Source organism: Colletotrichum higginsianum, chromosome 10 (assembly GCF_001672515.1).
Source record: "Colletotrichum higginsianum IMI 349063 chromosome 10, whole genome shotgun sequence".
NCBI classification, from domain to species: Eukaryota; Fungi; Ascomycota; class Sordariomycetes; order Glomerellales; family Glomerellaceae; genus Colletotrichum; species Colletotrichum higginsianum.
Window position 1 is genome coordinate 2,903,444 of NC_030962.1, and position 18,763 is coordinate 2,922,206.

The 18,763-nt window shown below is 53.0% G+C and overlaps 4 protein-coding genes across 4 annotated transcripts; 2 read left to right on the forward strand and 2 right to left on the reverse strand.

The window, feature by feature from the left end:
- Positions 1–754: 754 nt before the first annotated feature.
- CH63R_14337 (Glycosyl hydrolase family 18) lies at positions 755–5,617 on the forward strand (the record flags this gene model as incomplete). The annotated part of the gene is made up of 17 exons (XM_018309311.1): positions 755–769; positions 813–959; positions 1,044–1,489; positions 1,593–1,820; positions 1,890–2,118; positions 2,198–2,298; positions 2,360–2,437; positions 2,498–2,667; positions 2,722–4,020; positions 4,095–4,577; positions 4,672–4,774; positions 4,827–4,914; positions 4,985–5,094; positions 5,175–5,235; positions 5,289–5,413; positions 5,473–5,524; positions 5,576–5,617. 17 exons carry the CDS (start codon positions 755–757, stop codon positions 5,615–5,617), a joined length of 3,777 nt encoding a protein of 1,258 aa, XP_018151629.1.
- Positions 5,618–6,729: 1,112 nt separating this feature from the next.
- On the reverse strand, positions 6,730–7,832 carry CH63R_14338 (Aflatoxin B1 aldehyde reductase member 2; the record flags this gene model as incomplete). Its single annotated transcript, XM_018309312.1, has 3 exons — positions 6,730–7,035; positions 7,102–7,734; positions 7,782–7,832. 3 exons carry the CDS (start codon positions 7,830–7,832, stop codon positions 6,730–6,732), a joined length of 990 nt encoding a protein of 329 aa, XP_018151630.1.
- A 2,469-nt stretch (positions 7,833–10,301) lies between these two features.
- CH63R_14339 (uncharacterized protein) lies at positions 10,302–10,661 on the forward strand (the record flags this gene model as incomplete). Its single annotated transcript, XM_018309313.1, has 1 exon — positions 10,302–10,661. The coding sequence occupies one exon, from the start codon at positions 10,302–10,304 to the stop codon at positions 10,659–10,661; it is 360 nt and encodes a 119-aa protein (XP_018151631.1).
- A 1,326-nt stretch (positions 10,662–11,987) lies between these two features.
- On the reverse strand, positions 11,988–18,054 carry CH63R_14340 (Tol protein; the record flags this gene model as incomplete). Its single annotated transcript, XM_018309314.1, has 3 exons — positions 11,988–14,807; positions 15,818–16,052; positions 16,277–18,054. The coding sequence occupies 3 exons, from the start codon at positions 18,052–18,054 to the stop codon at positions 11,988–11,990; spliced, it is 4,833 nt and encodes a 1,610-aa protein (XP_018151632.1).
- Positions 18,055–18,763: the final 709 nt, after the last annotated feature.

Consider the following 18,763-nt stretch of genomic DNA (forward strand, 5'->3'; position numbering starts at 1 on the left):
GATGAGCGGTCCGCGTCCCTTGCAGCGTGCATGATTAGTGCAGCTTACGCCCAGAGACTTGGCGAGAAGTGCCACCGACGACACGCATGTAGAGGTACATGTGTCGAGTTCTTCGTGGTATTCTGTCGGTCTGGCTTCGTGGGATCGGGTTCCCAGTAAATTTGTTCGCACTCTGATGGCTGAGAATGTGGCGATATCGGCTGATGTCCTGTTTGGGTAAGTCATCCTATAACCTCGCCGACCACCGAAATCAGGCACCGACTCAGCATATTGCGTCTCTGGGTTTTCCCGTCGTCTGCCTTGTGTTTCTTTTGCAATAGAAATCATCAGGCCAGAAAGGATACTATCCTAACGCCCACGTTTGAAGCCCGAACCTTTCCAAGTCTTTGGCAAACTTTATGTCACTCATTCAAGAAACATTCTGCATCCACCAGACCTTCTAAACTTCTCCATTATGGGGTTGTTTACTGTGTTTTATCCGCCTCGAGCTAGGCTGTTTTCCTTGCGGACTGTCATATTGTTCTTGTCATTCTTTGTATTATCTGTTTTTGGCTCAAGCCTGACGCCTGTGTCTCCAAATCCGGCCGTTTCTGGGCACCTTCTTTCTGAACGTCAAACCGGATGCTCTAATGAAAACCCTTGCAGAAATCCCACAGCATGTTGTAACGGGAAAAGGTGCGTCTCTCGATGAACTGCATGTGCTGTTGTACCGTCGACACTGGGCTAATCTCGACGTAGTGGCTTTGTACGTGGCATGATTTCTCTGAGGGTTGGCCAACGCTTCCCGAGCTCTCTCACTAATAACGTTCTAGTGTGGCTATGAGGAAGATCACTGCGGCCCCGATTGTGTTTCCGATTGTGACTCCAAAGCTGACTGCGGCGCGTATGCTGATCCGCCCGGCAAAGAATGCCCTCTGAAAGTGTGCTGCAACAAATGGGGCAACTGTGGCACCACCGAGGTAAATGCCCCCGTTGTGAATGGGAACCAGAAGATCTTCGCTCGCTCTTTCCAGGTTTGACTGACATGCGGATCGCATCTCTAGTCTTTCTGCGGTGACGGATGCCAGGGCAACTGTGAAGTTCCCGGTATCACCACAGGGCATGACGGTGATGTTCGCGATCTCGTCATCGGCTACTTTGAAAGCTGGATTCTCCTTCGGAGAGGCTGCTCGCAGAGAGATATCAGCCACATCCGTTTCGACTCCATGACACACATAAACGTGGCGTTTGGGTTCATCAAGCCCGACACCTACGAGATTCATCCTATGCGCGGCGCAACCATTGCTGGTTTCCAGAACGTCACGAACCTCAAGCAGCAAGCGCCCGGTCTCAAGGTCTGGCTTGCTCTGGGCGGCTGGACCTTCAGCGACAACGGTACCGACACACAGCCAGTCTTCGGCGACATTGCCAGCACGGCACTCAAGCGAAGCCAGTTCATTGACAAGCTTCTCCGATTCATGACAGAGGTCAGTGGCTTCGATGAGGCTGGGTGAATACATGCTGACGATTCTCTCTCTCGGGGCTTAGTGGGGGTTTGACGGGTGAGCTTCTTCGCGTCGTCTGATTTGATTGCACATCTAACACGCCCCCAGAGTAGATATCGACTGGGAATACCCTGGTGCGCCCGACCGTGGTGGCCAGACCAGAGATATCCAGAACTTCGTTCTCTTGATGAAAGACATTTGGTTTCGTTTCCAGGCAGATGGTAAGGGACTGGGCGTCTCCTTCACCGCTCCTACCTCTTACTGGTACATGCGTTGGTTTGACATTGGCGCCGTCATGCCGTATGTTGACTGGGTCAACCTGATGACCTATGATATGTAAGTCACAATCTCAGTCATATTTTTGTCGACCCGAGGAGTACCCTACTGACCATTACCAAAATCCAGTCACGGAAGTTGGGACGAAGACTCTGACTGGATCGGGCCGTACGTCTACGCCCATACTAACCTCACTGAGATAAAACACGGTCTCGATCTCTTGTGGAGAAACGGCGTGCCAGCTAATAAGGTCAACTTGGGCCTTGCCTTTTACGGCCGAACCTACAAGCTGGAAGATCCAGACTGCGATACTCCAGGATGTCCCTTTGCAGACCCTGGAACGGCGGGGCAGTGCTCGGTAAGTGCCAGTTTTGTCTCTCAAAAGGCTAATAAGTCTTTGCGTGTAAGGTATGATTTGATGGCTCACGCGAAGACAGGGAACTGGAGGCTATATGTCGTACCAAGACATCGAGTACACTATCCAGAGCAACAATCCAACTCCTGTCTATGACGAAAAGGAGAAGGTCATGTACTTCAAGTGAGTGTTATTCACATCTCAAAATCGGTCTGAGGTTGCATTTCTGACAATGCGTCTCTAGATATCGGGGCGATCAATGGGTATCATATGACAACGAGAAGACCATTCGAGAAAAAGTCGAATTTGCCAATGACTTGGGGTGAGTCGCAAATAATCATGGCCGCAACGTTCTCGTAGCACTAACAGTGGTGTCGTGAAGACTTCGAGGACTCTTCATCTGGGCCATCGATCAGGACAACTTGGACAATGATCTGTTGAACGCCGTCTTGCAGCCTGAAGGCCTCGGGAAGTTCAAGGAGAGAAACGGAGTTGGCGCAGACGGGTCTGATTGGAAGAAGGTTGACCTTGACGGACGTTGTTTCTGGTCAGGTAAGGCACTGACTGCCACAGCTCTGCGGGTCATCGCAGCTAACAAATGCTCAGACTGTGAGGGCGATTGTCCCACCGGGACGAACAAAATCACCACCGTTCGTTGTGCTCGAAGGAAGAACTCCAAGACCAAGGATCCCATGATCAACCTGTGCTGTCCTCTGGCAAACTCTCCAGACCCAGAAACCTGCCGCTGGAGCGCACCTAACCTTTTCGGCGGCTTGATCTGCGAGTCGACGAATTCCTGCGACGTTGGAGAGGAGCGCATCGTCACCAGCCAGTACTACATCAACGGGAAGAACGAACACGACGCCTGCTTGGAGGGCGACGCGGACTACTGCTGCAAGATCCAGGACGGCGGCACGCAACTCTGCGAGTGGGACGAGGGCAACTGCATCGAGGTGGACCAGAGCCAGATCCTCAAGCCGAAACCCAAGGGAGACGATCCATGCGGCAACGGGAAGAAGTTCACCACGTTCCGTAAGGGCAAGTGTAAGAAGAACCGCTGGGAGTCCCTCTGCTGCGACACCAACATCGACACGTCGTCCTGCCGATGGCGAAACGACATGAACGACCGATGCAACCCCGAGTGCAACCATGACGAGGTCAAGTTCGGAACGCACGCCGAGGGTGGTGGCCGTAACTGCGAGTGGACCGTCCCCGGCTCCCAGTCCATCCACAACATGCAGGGTCAGAAGTCGATCGTCTGGCCGGGTCTCTGCTGCAACCGCGACGCTTTCAAGGTGGAGCTCAAGAGCCTCCCCGTGCCACTGGAGAACCTGTTCCCGGACGCCGACGAGATCCCGGAATCTGATGAGCAGTCCTTTGGTGTCGAGGTCGACCAGACCATGGGAGGTCGGAAGTCCGGGACCGGTAACGACAACCCCAACCTCAACTCCTTCGGCTGGCACATCATGTCGGGACCCGAGGAGCAGATCAGCAGCATCGACAAGCGCGACGGCTCGCACTGGGAGGTCTTTGATTGCGATGAGGAGTTCCACGACGGTCGGCAACATGCCAAGCTGGTGTGCACCGACGATTCGGAGGACAGCAACTGTGGCACCCTCTTCAAGGGCGGCGTGCCCAACACGGTCCTGGAGATGCCGGACCATTGCGGTCCTGGCAAGTATGCTCTGGCGGTCGACATTGATCTAGTGAACGATGACGTCCCGGTGGCCCTGCCCAAGCTGGTGAAGAGGAAGCTCCAGAAGAGAGGGATGGAGTTTGAGAGGCCGAAGGTCTACAACCTGACCTTTGACTACGACTACTCCGTTCTTCAGGGCCGCCAGGACAACAAGGTCAGACTGCGGGTTGATTACAGCGACAATCCAGGTTATTGGAACGACATCGTGGGTGAGTGGCTCGGATGTTCCCCGTCTTCAACCCCCTTTGCGTGAGATGAATGATGTTAACTCTTGCAAAAAAAGCCTCTCCTCCCGGCAAGACGAAGCGAGATGTTGCCATGGAAGTCGACATGGAGCACGGTGGCTCATGGGAGAGCTACCTGGAGCACCGATGGCGCATCGAGAAGCGCTCCACTCCCGAACATGAGAAACACCTCCTCCACGAGAGATGGTTCTCCCTTTGGGCCGTGGACTGGATCAACAAGCAGAAAGAAGTCGATCTCGACTACGACCTCGTCCGCCACAGCGTCCGGGAAACCTTTGTCTGGAACCTCTTCAGAGACAGCAAGTCGTGCCCCAACATGGACGTGTCCGCCCACATTTGGACCGAGTTGACCGTCAACGTCGATACCTCCGCCGTTATCAGCCTGATCGGCGACCTGTCCAACCTCAAGTCCTTTGATCAGTCTCACGCGACCTTCCGGAACAAGGGCGATGTCGAGGTCAGTTTCAACTTTGTGGCGAACGCCGAGTTGAGGTTCAGTACTGGACCTGCCGAACTTGCTGGTAAGAGCCGCCCCATCAAATAATTCTGCGCCATGACGTTCGGGCAAGAGTCGTCGCTCGACCATTGTCCTGATGCTAACGAGATGCTTGACAGGACTTGCCCCGCTAGGTGCAAGCTTCAAGATTCCTGGCATATTGACTTGCGGCCCCCAATTCCGCTTGATTGGGGAGTTGAACGGAAAGGCATCAATCGATGCGTAAGTCGTTGAGTCATTTGAATTGCGTCCCCCGGCTAACAACAATCCCCAGCAATGCTCGAATCTCCTACAAGGTGGCGAAATGGGACTTTATGCAGCAGTACCCGCCCAGTGAGGAATGGTCAGATCCGTTCAATCCGGTAAACTTCTCTTCCTGATCTACTATGTGTTGAGCTATTAACGCATTACTGACTTCTTATCTACTAATAGGACAAGAAGGACAAGGCGAACCTCGAAAACGAGCAGAGAGGAAAGTCCAACAGCACGAGGCCGCAATTCTCATACAACCTGCACGCGGAAGGCATGGTAGAGGCCGTAGTGTAAGTTATATCGGCGCTTCAGTGATGCAAAACACGAAAAGCGATGTGGTTTTTCGATGGGCTAACCTAGAACGACACAGCACCCCTATGATTACCTTTGGGATTGTCTTCAACAGCGAACTGGGTGTTCCGAATGCTGCAGTGAGAAGTTACAGCCTCTGAAAGACGGGATCCCGTGGCTGACAATAAGACAGATCGACATGGGCGTTGAGGCTTCTGCTCGTCTCTGGGGCAGCGGCGGCACCAGCGACACCATTGCCTGGGAGTACTGCTACGGAGCCGAGGCGCATTGGGCCGTTTTCGGTAGAGCATCTGCGCCGTACGTCCTACAAGGAACAGTAGTTGGAGGGAGAGCTTTGAGCTAATATTGGGATACAGGACATTGTTCAATATTCCTCTGAGCCGACGCTGGGACTTGGCCTCTGATACAGTAAGGCAGATCAATCTCCCCCAACATTCTCTCACGCTGACAATCTCACAGATCGACATCATACCTTCCCAGTGCGGTTCTTCGGAAGATTAATCAGTCATCCTGTCATGGAGGACCGATAAAGTTGACGGTTTTCACGGTGCCCGTTGGCTTCATGTCAAGATGTACAATATTGTTGTTTCACCGCAGACCGTTGCCAATAGATGAGTGAGCATTTCATCAAGGAAAAGTTGAAGTCCCACCGACCTGTAGCCCTTGCCAATGAAGCCTTTCACACACTTTCACTGTACCGCCTCAAGGCGTGTAATCCGAAAAGCAGCGGGTTGTTTTGGTGATTCTTTCCTACAGTCCCATCTCCGTGGCGGGCTCTAGAGCTTTTGTCCTCCGGGAAGCATTGGTAACTCGTTTTTGCCCAACACTTGGACGGCGACATCTTGAGGCTGCGCATGAAGAGGTAATAGGTTGAGGTGTTAGACGATTCGCTCAAGCGAGTTGAGGTTCAGCCGAAGACAAGACAAAGCAGCTCAGCAAAGTACAGGCATAGGTGCAGCGCCTACCTACTAGGCGGCTCAAAGAAAACGAACAACCAGTTATTTGTAAGAGGAGAGTAGGAGTTGCATCAGTCTCCCCAAGCGTTTTCGCTTGTTAAACTTTTGTGTATTTTTATCATCTCTCTGATTTACAAGCACCGTATGCTTCACCTCGAGTAAGGCCTTTCGTGGGCTGGACCCGAGCACCCTTTCGCTGCGAGCGTGCAGTCAAGGAAGACAAAGAAGAGGAAAGGAAACACGTTGGCTGTTGAAATAAGCAACTGAAACTACCCGAAGCGTTGGGGAGCAGGCGCTACAAGTGTTACATGCGGCGTGGCATACGGCGCAGCTGAGCGCTATGGTCCGCGTGATAAGCTTCTCCATTGTGTGTAACTGTCCCAAGATTGGCTTACCAACGCATTAGAATAAGCTGCAATCAAGGACTTCATGTCGAAAGCGGTGAACAAGCCTCTGAAGTCCAATAATCCAAGCTTCAAGCTGACTTGGGACTGTAACATACGCTAGATAGCCCCAAGAGCGCGGTTGCTATCTTCCCAGTTATAGGCAACCTTGACAAACTGCTTCTGCATCCATTAAATTGCTTTCAAACCCTTCCGCTAGTGAACTCCGACCAATATCATCTTGATTCACGCCCAACTACTTCTTCTCAAGGGACTAAAAATGGTATGGCACCTCGTCCCCAACTTCGGCGTAGATTGCCTCGACCGCAGATACGACGTCCTGCGGCAGTGGGCCCTGCTCGACTATGTCGAGGTTGGACTTCAGCTGCTCCACACTGCTAGCACCCAAGATGACGGAGTCCCCGTGCTCGGCGCTCAGGATACTGTGGTGCGCCGTCCAGCGAAGCGCCGCTGCGTGGCCGCCGATGCCGTGCTGGGCAGCCAAGTCGATGGCCTTGTTAGTGGCCGCCGTGATGGCAGGCTTGAGATAGAGATTGCGGTAAATGCCGCCTACGAGATGCTACAATTGACATGGGCTCGGGTCAGATGGGAGAGGAAAACCAAAAGTGAGGTTGATGCAGCTTACCGATTTGTCGAAGCGCCCTCCCGCGGCCGGATTCTTGTGGTTGCCAGCAAAAAAGCCGCCACCTGCAGGGCTGTAGGCGTAAAAGGCGATGCCGTGCTTGCGCAAGACGGGGAACAGGTGCTTCTCGCTGCCGCGCACAACGGCGTTGTAGTGGCCTTGGTAGACGCTGGGCTTGACCCAGCCTCGTGCCTCGCAGATATCGAGGAAGCTCTGGACCTCGTCGGCCCTGTAATTCGAGAGGCCCCATTTCTTGATTTTGCCCTCCCTGTGGGCCTGGTCCATGGCCTCGCATGCCTCCTCAAATGGCGTGGCCCGGTCCGGCGCATGCAGGTACTCGACATTGATCTGTTTGATCTGCAGGGCCTCGAGGGACTTGTCAATCTCCTCGAGGATCTTTGCCTTTGTGTGGCTGCCGGGCTCTCTGGAAGTGACTTTGGTGTCGATGGTGGCACGGGCTCCCGCAGCGACCGCTCCAAGTCGGGGTTCCGAGGTTCCTGGAGCACTGGGCGAATACCCTCGCGCCGTGTCGATCTGGTAGTAGCCGCGCTCTAAGAAGGCGTTTAAGAAAGCATTCACCTGATCCGGGGTATCAAAGCGGGCCGAGGGGTCGATGGAAGCATCGCCAATCTGGGTCTGGTAAGCTTTGCAGGTTGATGGAGGAATGTGGCTCTTGAACTCACGTTTCCGGCTCCGAGAACCAAGTTCAGTGGTTTTCTTTCGGTGGTTGCCATTCTGAAATAAGATGAAGATTGGATGCGTTGATTCTAAGAGTGATTCCCAGGATGATGTGAAAGTTAAGGCCAAAGGGTGGCGAGAGATGGAGGCTGCTGAGACAGTTATAGCCAGTAAGTTTCCAGTGGCTATTGTGACTGGTGTGAGTACCTCAGGACTACCCATGCAATTGTAGGTTGCAAAGCAAAGGTGGGCTTGAAGTAAGTCTGGAGCTTTTCCACAGTTGAGGGGATACAGTTGACGTGATCCGGTGGAAATAACGCAAACTCCGTGTCTTGGTCAGTGGGCAATTTGTCATCGGGTAGAGGTCGCGTCATGGCTTACTTCATCTCTACCCAGCAAAACCTAGCGCGCCGATCGGATCTGAATCAATACAGCCAGCAAGTCATTGTCTAGATCGCCTAATCAAGCCCCTCCTCCTTTTAAGCATATTTCTTCGCCGCCTAGGACTGGAAGGATGACAGGATAAAGTCTGACCTTAAATGGACGAACGTTAACAAGGGGCGCACACCTAGTTCTTTGCGCATCTTACTTAACGGCTGCAGCTCTGCAGATGTCAGGCGACTGTTTCAAGAGGAAAATCGACCTACCTTGAAATTAGCCGGGTTGTGCAGGAGCATAGCCGCTCTCACAGCGGCGAGCCCGAGCGCGATCACGAAAACGGTCCAGGTACGGGGACGTATGATCGACAAACATGTCTAAAAAGATGGACTGCGAAAATCAGTACACCACGGGGAGCAAGAACCTGTTTTTCTGTTTCGCATCGAATTCATTCTTAGTCTGCACAGGCCAACGTCCGTGGAATTGAAACTGTCCAGGTCCGCGGCAAATACCTAAATAATCACGCGGGCAGAGAAGGCTCCAAGAGCACGTCTTGTGTTGGCACGGTCAAGTCTATAAGGTGGTATATACCGGCATCCACTCGAAGCTGAAGAGCTGGCGATAGATACTGGAGCTCCCTTAGCAGATTGCCGACATCAGAGAAGTGGCGATAACAGAAGAATGGGATCACCAGCTTGTCAGCAGTAGCGAAACAGCATGTCAACAATGAGCCAGGGGCTTGTAAAAGCAATGGTGACTAGTAGCGTTTAAGAACTAGTCGTCTTCAACGTTGCAAGTTGCCTAAGTGAGACCATCCCGGGAAGTACGATGCCAAATCTGCACTTCGAACTCAACCACGAGTGGGAATCAAGAAAATCCGCCAAGGCACATCTTCTCAGCATTAAAGAGGCGAAGAGAGACTGCTGGAGCTGGAGCAGACTGCGAGAGGATTGCATTCTGGAACCATCAAAGCTACCAGAGCCGCCACAGCCATCGCAGTCGTCACGACGCTCAGAACCACCATACGCGTTATATCAGTCCCCAAAGCATTCACACATCACAAATTCATGCGATTTTTCCCTTTCTATAAAATTAAGGCATCAACAAGGGCTTGAATTCTCCCACTGTTCCCGTCTTCCCATCGCAATTGGCGCTCGAACCTTCCAGACGTCCACCGCAGTCCGCATCTATTCACTCAATTCCTATGTAAATGTCCGCTTCCGTAACCTCCTGGCCTTAAATCGGCCTCCCTTACTTTGTTTTTAAATATCGTCCGCTAGCTTCCTATCATTAGGAAGAAGGAGGGTTAAAGATAAATTGAGTTACTAATTGCCCGTTACTTATCAGTTTACCTCTTTACTCTATGTGGCAACCCTATCACCTACATGCAATGGCCTAGCAAGTTTTAACTCCTGCTTTCGCTATAGCGTAACTCCCTGAGCACTGTATGGCGAAGTATAGTGTCAGTAGCATTTCTATACGCACATGATAAAATTCTTGCTTCGACACGTATCAAACCAACGTCTGAAAGTGACCACAATCGTCTGCGCAGGAATACTGATTTGGGCGGTGCAGGTGTGGCGCAGTGGCACGAGGCCTGTGCCTGTGTGGTGGCTTGGAAGCTAGATACATGAGCCACAGCAGAACTGACAGCGTTATTAGGTAATCAATGGATGGGCTGCAGCCGCCTGCAGGCACTGACTCCGTCACCTGGCCAATCACGTGGTGTCCGGGCCAATGGTCACGATAACAAGTAGCGTCACCACCTCCACTCACAGCGCGTCCACCACATCGTCCCCCAGAAGATTAACCCAGCATGACATCCCACCCATCTCTCAATAACACTCAGCTCTATCAACGTCTTTGATCCCATCCCATCGCGGTCGTTTTCGCCTTCACCCATAGTGGAGAACAGCACCGTTTTCGATTGGCTGTCCACACTGCCGCCGACTCCTGCTGGCCCTCAGCCAGGCCAGCCAGCCTTGGACGAGAAAAGGAGTCGCAAACGCAAGCGGAGTTTAGTGTCCCGTTCGCCGCATCGTCTCCCATCGCCCCCATTCAGTCTTTTACGCAAGCTATCAGCTTCCTGCACCGGTGTCCGTGCACTCGACGCGACCGACCTCGATCTTGAGTCTAACCAAGGCGCCATGAATTCCCACCAGGCCGATGCCTCGGTTACCACTACCCCTACTCGGAACCTCGCTCAGCGGCTACCACCGAATCCTGATGCCACCGACTTGGACCTCGAGCCGACTCCAAGGCCTCTGCGAGCAGACCTCACCCTCTCTCTGGTTGCTCGCCAGATGGCACAGTCTGACACCAGCAGCGTTGCTTCTTCCTCCGCCGCTAGTCTACCCTGTGATGACGATATGAGTAAATGCCTTGATCTCGACGCGACTGCGGTGTTTCTTGACGTGGTGAAAGTCCATCAAGGACTAAACAAGTCGGAGAACTCGAATCTTAAGCTGTTTTCCGCCCTTATCAAGATGCTGGCTCGAGGGGTATAAGCTACCCCCTCAACCGCGGCGCGAAGTTTCACTTGCAATAAGCCAGGCTTGGCGCAGAGGTGCAGACCGAGACTGTACTAACATTGCACAGTTCTTACTGAGGAAGGACATCGCGCAGCAAGGACCAGAGGATTTAAACTATCGTGTGATCGTAAGAATCCGTTTCTAGCCGGCTTTCCTCTGGAACTTTTAACATGTCATGAAAAAGCTTGATCAGTCCACAACTCTCACAATTATGTCTCTTCACCGGACCCTGCAACCAGCAGCAGCTGATAAAGCGCTGCTCCTTTAATCAACAATGTACGCTTCGCAAAAGAGGTGCTGTTCTCCTCTGCAGCCCGACATGTCTTTATCAAGGGGAAACCACTACAGTAAACCTTCATTGGTATAATATTAAGTTATGTATAGATGTGGCTAACTAGACCTTGGCCTCTGTCAGTTGTAATTACGGTTATCACTACCTGCAGTCGGATATTATAGGTCTAGAAGGGAGCGCACGGTGCCCCACACCATCCCGGAGATCCAACGGTCGGGCTAGACTCGGGCAACGTCCAAGAGCTGAGCTGCAAGTCACGCTTAACCTCAACAAAAAACAACACCAACGTCCTCTCCAGCGCCCCAAATCTGGCTTCGAGGCTCTTGACAGACAGCTTTGACTTTGCATCCATTCACCTCCGTTAGACTCATGACACTAACCTAAGCTTTGGTCATCCCTACGACTTGTCATCCAGATCCAAACCTAGAGAATGGAGAGTACGGTTTAATCAACAATGATCATTCTATCCTCCATCAGCACATACTGCATACTGTATGAACAACTTCATGTTGAAATACAGAAGTGATAGTCTAAGTGGTTACCGCCGCCGCCAGGGACCTTAGGTGGTGCTCCCTCTGCAATGGTTTTGTCGACTTTGGCCCTTCGGTGAATGTAGGGCAGTTGATAGCGAGGATGCTGCTTGTTGGAACAGCTGAAGAGCTAGAGTAAGTCCATGATATGCGCACTGGGCCCTCTATTATCTTGGGGACACCCTTTCCGGCACATAGTTCATTCGATGGTGGTGTATAAGTGGCAAACCAGGTACGGCAATCCCTGCACCCCCTCCGACTCATTCCGGCCCCAACAATGCCCGAGTCGGCTCGACGACGACCAAGTGCGGTCTGGGTTAAAGGAGGTGGAGAATCGTAGAAGGGTTGCCGATAAGCGCGGCTTCGAGACGGGGAGAGGGCGCACGGGGGCAAGAGCGGGAGATGCTGGACAGGAGATGCTGGACGGGAGAGGACGAGGGTGGAGATTGTGGGGGATAGGATGGAGGTCGGCGGAAATTGTTAGGATGGAAGGGAGGGAAGAGAGAAGCGGAAGGTCTCATGAGGCTTGGAGGTAGCTGTGGGGGGTGATGGGGTTGGCGTTGGCGTTGTTGTTGATGAGGCGGCTTGGGGGAGGCTGATAAGTAGCTCGGGGATGGACTCGTTCAGCTGTAGGGCCAGGAGGGTGGAGGTAGGGGCGTTGTCTTTGAAGTCGTTCGCGTCGAGGCTCTGATGAAGCGTTTTGAAGACGCGGTTAACGTACGGCCTCACCTTCATGGTGCGTGACTCGAGGTCAAAGATTTCGCCGACATCCATGCCGAGCGAGATTTCCTCGATCGGCTCCTTGATGTCCTGGTCATGCCTCTTGGACGGGTCCGGCTCCGTATAAACCTTCTTGAACGAAATAGTCAGGGCCTTCTCGGTGATGTCGCTGCCGATGACAAAGCGCTGCTGGTGAGGCGGCACGGTGAAAGTGATGCTCTTCAGGTCCGGCGGGGTGCATTCGAAGAGGCAATACATGGTATCCGCACTCAGAGTCTTCTGCACAAGGATCGGTGCCTTGGGGGCTTTCACTGCCTTGGTCCGCGTCTCGGAACATTCTGCGACGACGGTGATGTCCGGAAACTGCACCAATAATTCCGAGCGCATGATGAAGCCGTACTGGGGCGTCTGGACGTGCCAGCCACCGAGTGATGGGTTCGTCTCGTCCAGGCGCTTCTGTATCGCATCCTTGATGGCGGTACGACTAAAGTCCTTTTCCGGGGTAGACGCCCAGTGGTTGGCAAGACTCAATGCGCCGTCGACGAGGGCATCGGTCCAGTTCTTGTCCAGATAGAAGAAGCGCAGCGTTTCCTGCGGTAGGAAAGACGGGTCTGGCAGGAGGTAGTGAGCGGGGACGTTGGCGAGACGAAGCTTGTCTAGCACCCATGTGTATACATGTGCGAAGTCGACGTTCTCAGGTGCCTTGTGCCCGTTGTAGAGCTCTCCGGTAGTAGCCGTGGTTGGCGCCATGGCCGCCGCCTCCGCGAGAGCGACAATGCGAGTGGAGATGTGCGGCGAGTGCGTAGACGTGTCGACACGGCGAGCACTGCTGTTCTGAGAGGAGGACTGGGTGATATTCAAATAGTCCCAGCGGTTGCTGTCAACGGCGGTTGCCCCATCTTCTTCTTGGCGGAGGGTTTCGTTGAGGCTATTGAGACTCTTGACCAGATTTCCCATGGCACCGACTTTATTGATCCGAGACCGGTACACCCCCCGAACACTGTGCTCGTCGGCCTTTGCAGAGCCCAGAGAGCTCCCGTGGATCAGGTTGCGCAGGCGAGCCAAAGCCGTGCAGAAGACTTCGTCTCCCATGGCAAGCGTCTTACCCAGCTGCCACGCGCTGGAGTAGGTGACGTCCATTAAAGAGAGAGCCGGGTCCAATATCTGCAGGTCGGACCCAAAGTTGGACTGGATGGCGAGACCTTCGACCCAGGGATGGGGGACGTATTTGGGACTGAACGGGCCGCGGATCATAGCTGCCGTGGTCTCGCCGGTGATCGTTCGATGTTTTACCAAGGTGTACCCATCCTCCTGTCGTTTGGCGATGAGGTCGCGGGCTAGATCCGAACCTGCGTCTGTCGCCGAGGGTTTCTCGTGCTGGGCCGGTGTCAGGGCGTGAAAGACGGTAAGGTTCTTCCCCGAATGTACCAAGAGCGATCGTGGGCTGTCATCGGCCTCGGACGGGGTGCATGTATATGACCAGCTGTACAAGCTGACGAGGGCGACACGGCTGCTATCGGAGTCCAGTTCCTGCTGCAGCTCGCCGCTCGACCTTGTGTTGAGTGATACCAGATGCACAAGGTTGGTCGCGGGCACCTTGGGATCAAGAGGGCCTGTCCTGGGCGAAACCACGATGCCAAAGCGGTCCGAGTCGTCGTTCTCGCCAGTGCCCGCGCCGGCCGCGCCGTCGATGGCGACTTGACGCACATGAGCCAGGTACTTATACTGGGAGACGTCGAGGGTGTTGGTTCGGGCCACCGGATCTGTGAACAGCGACCTGAATAGATCCTTCTTCAAGAAGATGACGTCGATCGGGCCCTCGGCGTCACGCCCGTCGCGCTCATGGTCGTACGGAATGGTATTCACAACCGTCTTGAGCGACTGTGTTTGGGCCGCGCGCATCCGGACTGTCATTGTCTCGCTCTGTTCGACCTTGGCATCGGACAAGCCGTCGACGATGGCTCCGAGACTGGCATCGTCGAGCTTGAGCTCTTCTGGCGAAAAAGTCAGGAGAAGCAACCATGGATTTGGGCTGCGTAGGTCCCTTTCCTCCGCTTCCCGGTCGACAAAGGTGGCCTCCTGCTCCCATGGTAGATGTGCGTCGTTGGAGACAATATGCGGAAGGACTGCCACGGGCGCACTGGCGCCGGGGGGCGGGTCAACCGAGTCGACGACTCCTGGCGGCAAGCTGAATCGTGGCGCGATTAATTTGAAGTCTTGGGGTTTCTCTTCCATTGTCTCGGTCGTGGCCTCGCCGGGCAACGCGATCTCCTGCGACACCTTGGGTGTGTAGATGCCGCCCTGGAGCGAGGGCTGGTAGTAGGAGAAGAAACGAACCCCACCCTGGACAAGGTCTCGCTGCCTCTGGGAGAGTAATCGTCGAATGTAGCGATGCACAAAGATGTCGGTGCGAGGATGATATGGCGAGGATGAGTTGACAAACAGAGTGAGGAGCCCAACCCAGTATCTCTTCGCACGTCGTGTGCCTGTGTCCTCCTTTAACAAGATCGACTCTTGACGATTTCCCTCCAAGTACCAGTTTAGACCAGACCAGCTCTCCACAGCAGAGAAACAGGGTCGCTAGAAGTATCTCAAACCTATCCTACTTGCGCTCAGCATTCACTGTCTTCATCTATATCTCCGTTTTGGTCTGCATTAAACTATTGCTTTCGAGCGTCAGGCTAGACCCCACCTCAGCCAGCCACCAGTCTACGGTTGTGTCATATCGGCAAAGGCCTAGATGGGACTATTTGGGCTTATCCATTTTTCATGTAATAGTGACCAATGTCGGTAGTGCGCCACGACAAGGGGTTCGTTCAGCTAGCCATGGGTTTCTGGGGTGTTTGGGGTGTTCATGGTTGGTTGGTTGGTTTTTTGCTTCATTATCACAGCCTTTTTTGGCTATTTACAGCCCCCACTGGAGACTGGCCAGCTTAGCCCCAAAGGAATTAATTGTTGGTGCATATAGCAGGTCTCAAGCAAACTTGCTCCTTGTTCACATCAGGTAGCCTAGTTTACCTCCAAACCATCTTCATCTTCCTTTGCTAGAAAGTACGCAGGATGGTTGTAGTTATAGTTCTACGGCATAAATGGGCGTAGCGGTTTGGTTTGCAGATGCGTACACATCAACTCACGCCCTGAAGGCTTAGGTCAGATCTAACCTGGCTTCGCGACCCTAGGTCATAGTGTATACTATGTAGTAATCGCCTAGCTGTATTGTTATATTACTGTGCACTACGCAACATGAGGGCAACCTGTCAAGCTATTTCAAACAGATAGATTGACCCTACTAGTATCTAATACTAGGTTTCATAGTTTTCAAATTAGGTGGTAAATTGTAGCAGGCAACTGGCGGAGGCGGCGTTTAAAATAGTTAACGAATCGTGAAGAATGCAATCCAGACTTTTGTAGTTATCTTTTGTTTAGAGTGCCTGCATACAAATCTTCAACAGCATAGACTGTATTTCATCCATTCAACTATCGGGAAGAGATGATCAGTCCCAATTATCTGCTGCCCCCCCCCCCCCCCCCCCCCCATGTTTATCGCCCTTCCTGCCCACCATCATAACAAAGCCTTCACTGCGGCATACGTCCCCTCCTCCAATCTCGCCCTCTCGTCCTCGGCCTTGACAAGCAACGCCATGAAACCCTCCTTCGCCTCTTGCGAAGACGTCTTTTATTTCTGCCCCCCACTTCTTGTCCTCTCCGGCCTCATAGGGCAGCAACCAAGCGCAATCACCACTCGGTACCGCCGGCAACCCAACAGGCGCTAACATCTCGTCTATCTCTGGTAGCACCACCACCGCGTCTGTCTTGGAGCCAGGCCTTGAACGTGTCAGTTCCTTGTCGCCGCTTCTAACTTCGAGCTAGTTTCTTTGCTTGTTTTCTTGCTGCTGCTCTCCGTTCCGCACTATACAATTTTTACACTGTGAACCAGGTCAGCTATTCGAGGATCCTCAAAGTCGACTTGGCCCTGGAATTCCATCCCAAGCCTCTCTTCCAGCACTGTCATGAATGACCCCTCGCCACGTAGACTGTGTGGCACAAACCAGACGTCTCCAAACTCTGCAAAACCGAGTCTCTCGAATGCACCATCACCATGCCTCCCACTTGAGCGCCAAAGCACCAGCCCGTGCAGTTTAGGTTGTCTAGATTCCACCTCTTCGGCCGCTCCAGGATCTTGCGCTTCCTCATTCGGGCTGTCGCTGCTTTCGCTTCCCCCCTCTCCAGACCCATCCGAGTCACTCTGGTCTTCCTGCAACCAAGAAGAAATTGACATGAAGAGTATTAGTAAGGTTGAGTTACGTTTTGCAAGAAGGTCCTCGGTTTCGAAATTGTAGTTGCTGTTCTCATCCCAGTGCACCACTAGCCCAGGGCCGCCGGCCAGGGAAGTTGGAAACGGGAGCGCACTGAGGCCATCCTGCAATACGTGCGCCACGTAAGGACATGGTTGAAGCCGCATTCCTGGACGGACTAACTTGACCAAGTCCACCCATACTCCGAGGCCCCGGATGGCCAGAGTCGAAGTCGAAAAAGTGTGAAGCTTGTTTGGTTCATCAGACTCGATGGATATTTCCAACACTTCCGCAAGAGAAGTTTCCCTAGGCGAAGGAGATGTGTACCATGAATGCATCTCGACGTCCCCTCCAAGGCTCATCCAGGACCAAGTAGGCGCCCGTATCTCAGGTGATCTTGTTCTGACCTGTCCACCTTGGCATGAATACCAGCAAAGTTGCTCGAGTAGACGGTTTCCCCAGAGCCCAGCGTAGTATTCGTCTTTGATCTTATCTCTAGCCAAAGCAACCAGGCCAGCCAAAGCGATTGTTCTATCCGACCAGCGAGTTAACTGACAAGCTGAGTATCTTTTCACAAGACTCGTCCAGGACTTGCAAAAGCTATCTTGGCTGTCCCATATGATGCAAGGCTTCTGCTCATGTGTCTGCACTGACGATTCCTCTTGATATACACCCCATGGTTGTTGCTCACAGGCCGTGTGTTCGGTACACTCCCAATAAACCTGGTCTTTGGTGAAGCAAAGCTGTCGTCGGGATAAATATCGTTCTTGAAGGACCCAGGCTCGAGTGTTCAGGATTGCTTTCTCAAGAGGCTGCTTGCAAGCCCCTTTTTCGACAATTTGGAACTCCTGGGAAGCTTGATTCGCCATCTTCAATGACGTGGTCGTGTATGCCATGGCGGCGGCGTCTCTTTTTTGGAAGCAGCCTCCCTTCCCGTTTTTGGATGAAGATGCAACAATGTTGCACTGGGCGTTTTGATACACTCGGCCCATCAGCATCGACTGCTCTTTCCAGTCCTTCTGGTCGTCCCCCGACTGGATTATACAAAGCGAGTCGATCCAGAGGTACTTGTATCCAAGAGCGACCGTGACCTGCATAGCATCTCGATATGTCTTTGGCAGCCCGCTGCAGTCCGAAAATCTTCTCAATGCGGAGTGGTTGGCCATGGTCAGTTTCAGATGTAAAGACCTCCCCCAACAATGGCTCAATGTCAAATAGGCCGGCGGCTCCATAGCAGCTGTTTCAACGACTCGCCACTGAAGTTGCGGAATGGAGTGGCCTTGATGGATTTCCAAAAGCAGCCGAGGAACAAAGTCTGTCGAATCGCCTAGTGAACGGCACGAGTCGTGACGTTCCAAACAGTCGTGCATCCATCGCCGCCAAAGCTCCGGCATCGCGGCTGTGGTGGTTCCTCTGAGATTAAACTCTTGGGGAAGGCTGTTGACCTCTGCCGATGTGTGAAGCGGTCGTAGCAAGAACTCCACATTGCTTCCCGAAGGAGAAATGTCGGAGTGTTTGTACATCCATCTCATGCCGGTATCTCCGTAGGTTCGATGGACCCAAACCGGGCCAATGTGATGATGCTTCCAAGGACTTTTGAATAAGTAAGTCACTGCTCCGGACCATCCACTTTTCGAACTTCCTCTTCTGCCAGTCTCCTCACTGACTTCCCCTACAGTCGTCTTGAATTGTAAGCGGCTAACGAGGTCTCGACTTTGCCATTCCCCTGGAATTGCTACTATCGTGCAAGCATTTAGAAATTTTGCCTTAACTATCGTCTTGTGTGTTCGGAGCCAAAACGTTGCATAAGAACGCGGGAATGTGAGGCACTGGCTGGTCTGGAAGGCAAAAGCGTACTCGCTCTGCACACGAATCCACAACTGCCGACAAACCATGCATCCTGCCGCAACGGAGTTGTAAAAGCTGCGAAGGCTTTCATGAGATGCAACAAGTATTTTCTGGTCGAACGGGGGACAATGCTGGATCGCTCCCTGGCAGTCTTCGCACAACATTGTGATGTGGTGGTTGTAAAATTTGAAGACGTCTATTGAGCAACAAGCGCATACCAAGTTGGACTGATGAGATGTTTGCTTGGTTCACCTGTTGAGACTGCGCATCGGGGGCGTGTAAGAGATTTATGTGCAATGGATGGCACGGCGGCTGAGGCTGCAGCCTGCAGCCTGCTGCAGCTTCTTCCCCTCTTTCCTGTGCAAACCCAATGTGCGATCCAACCAATTCAAG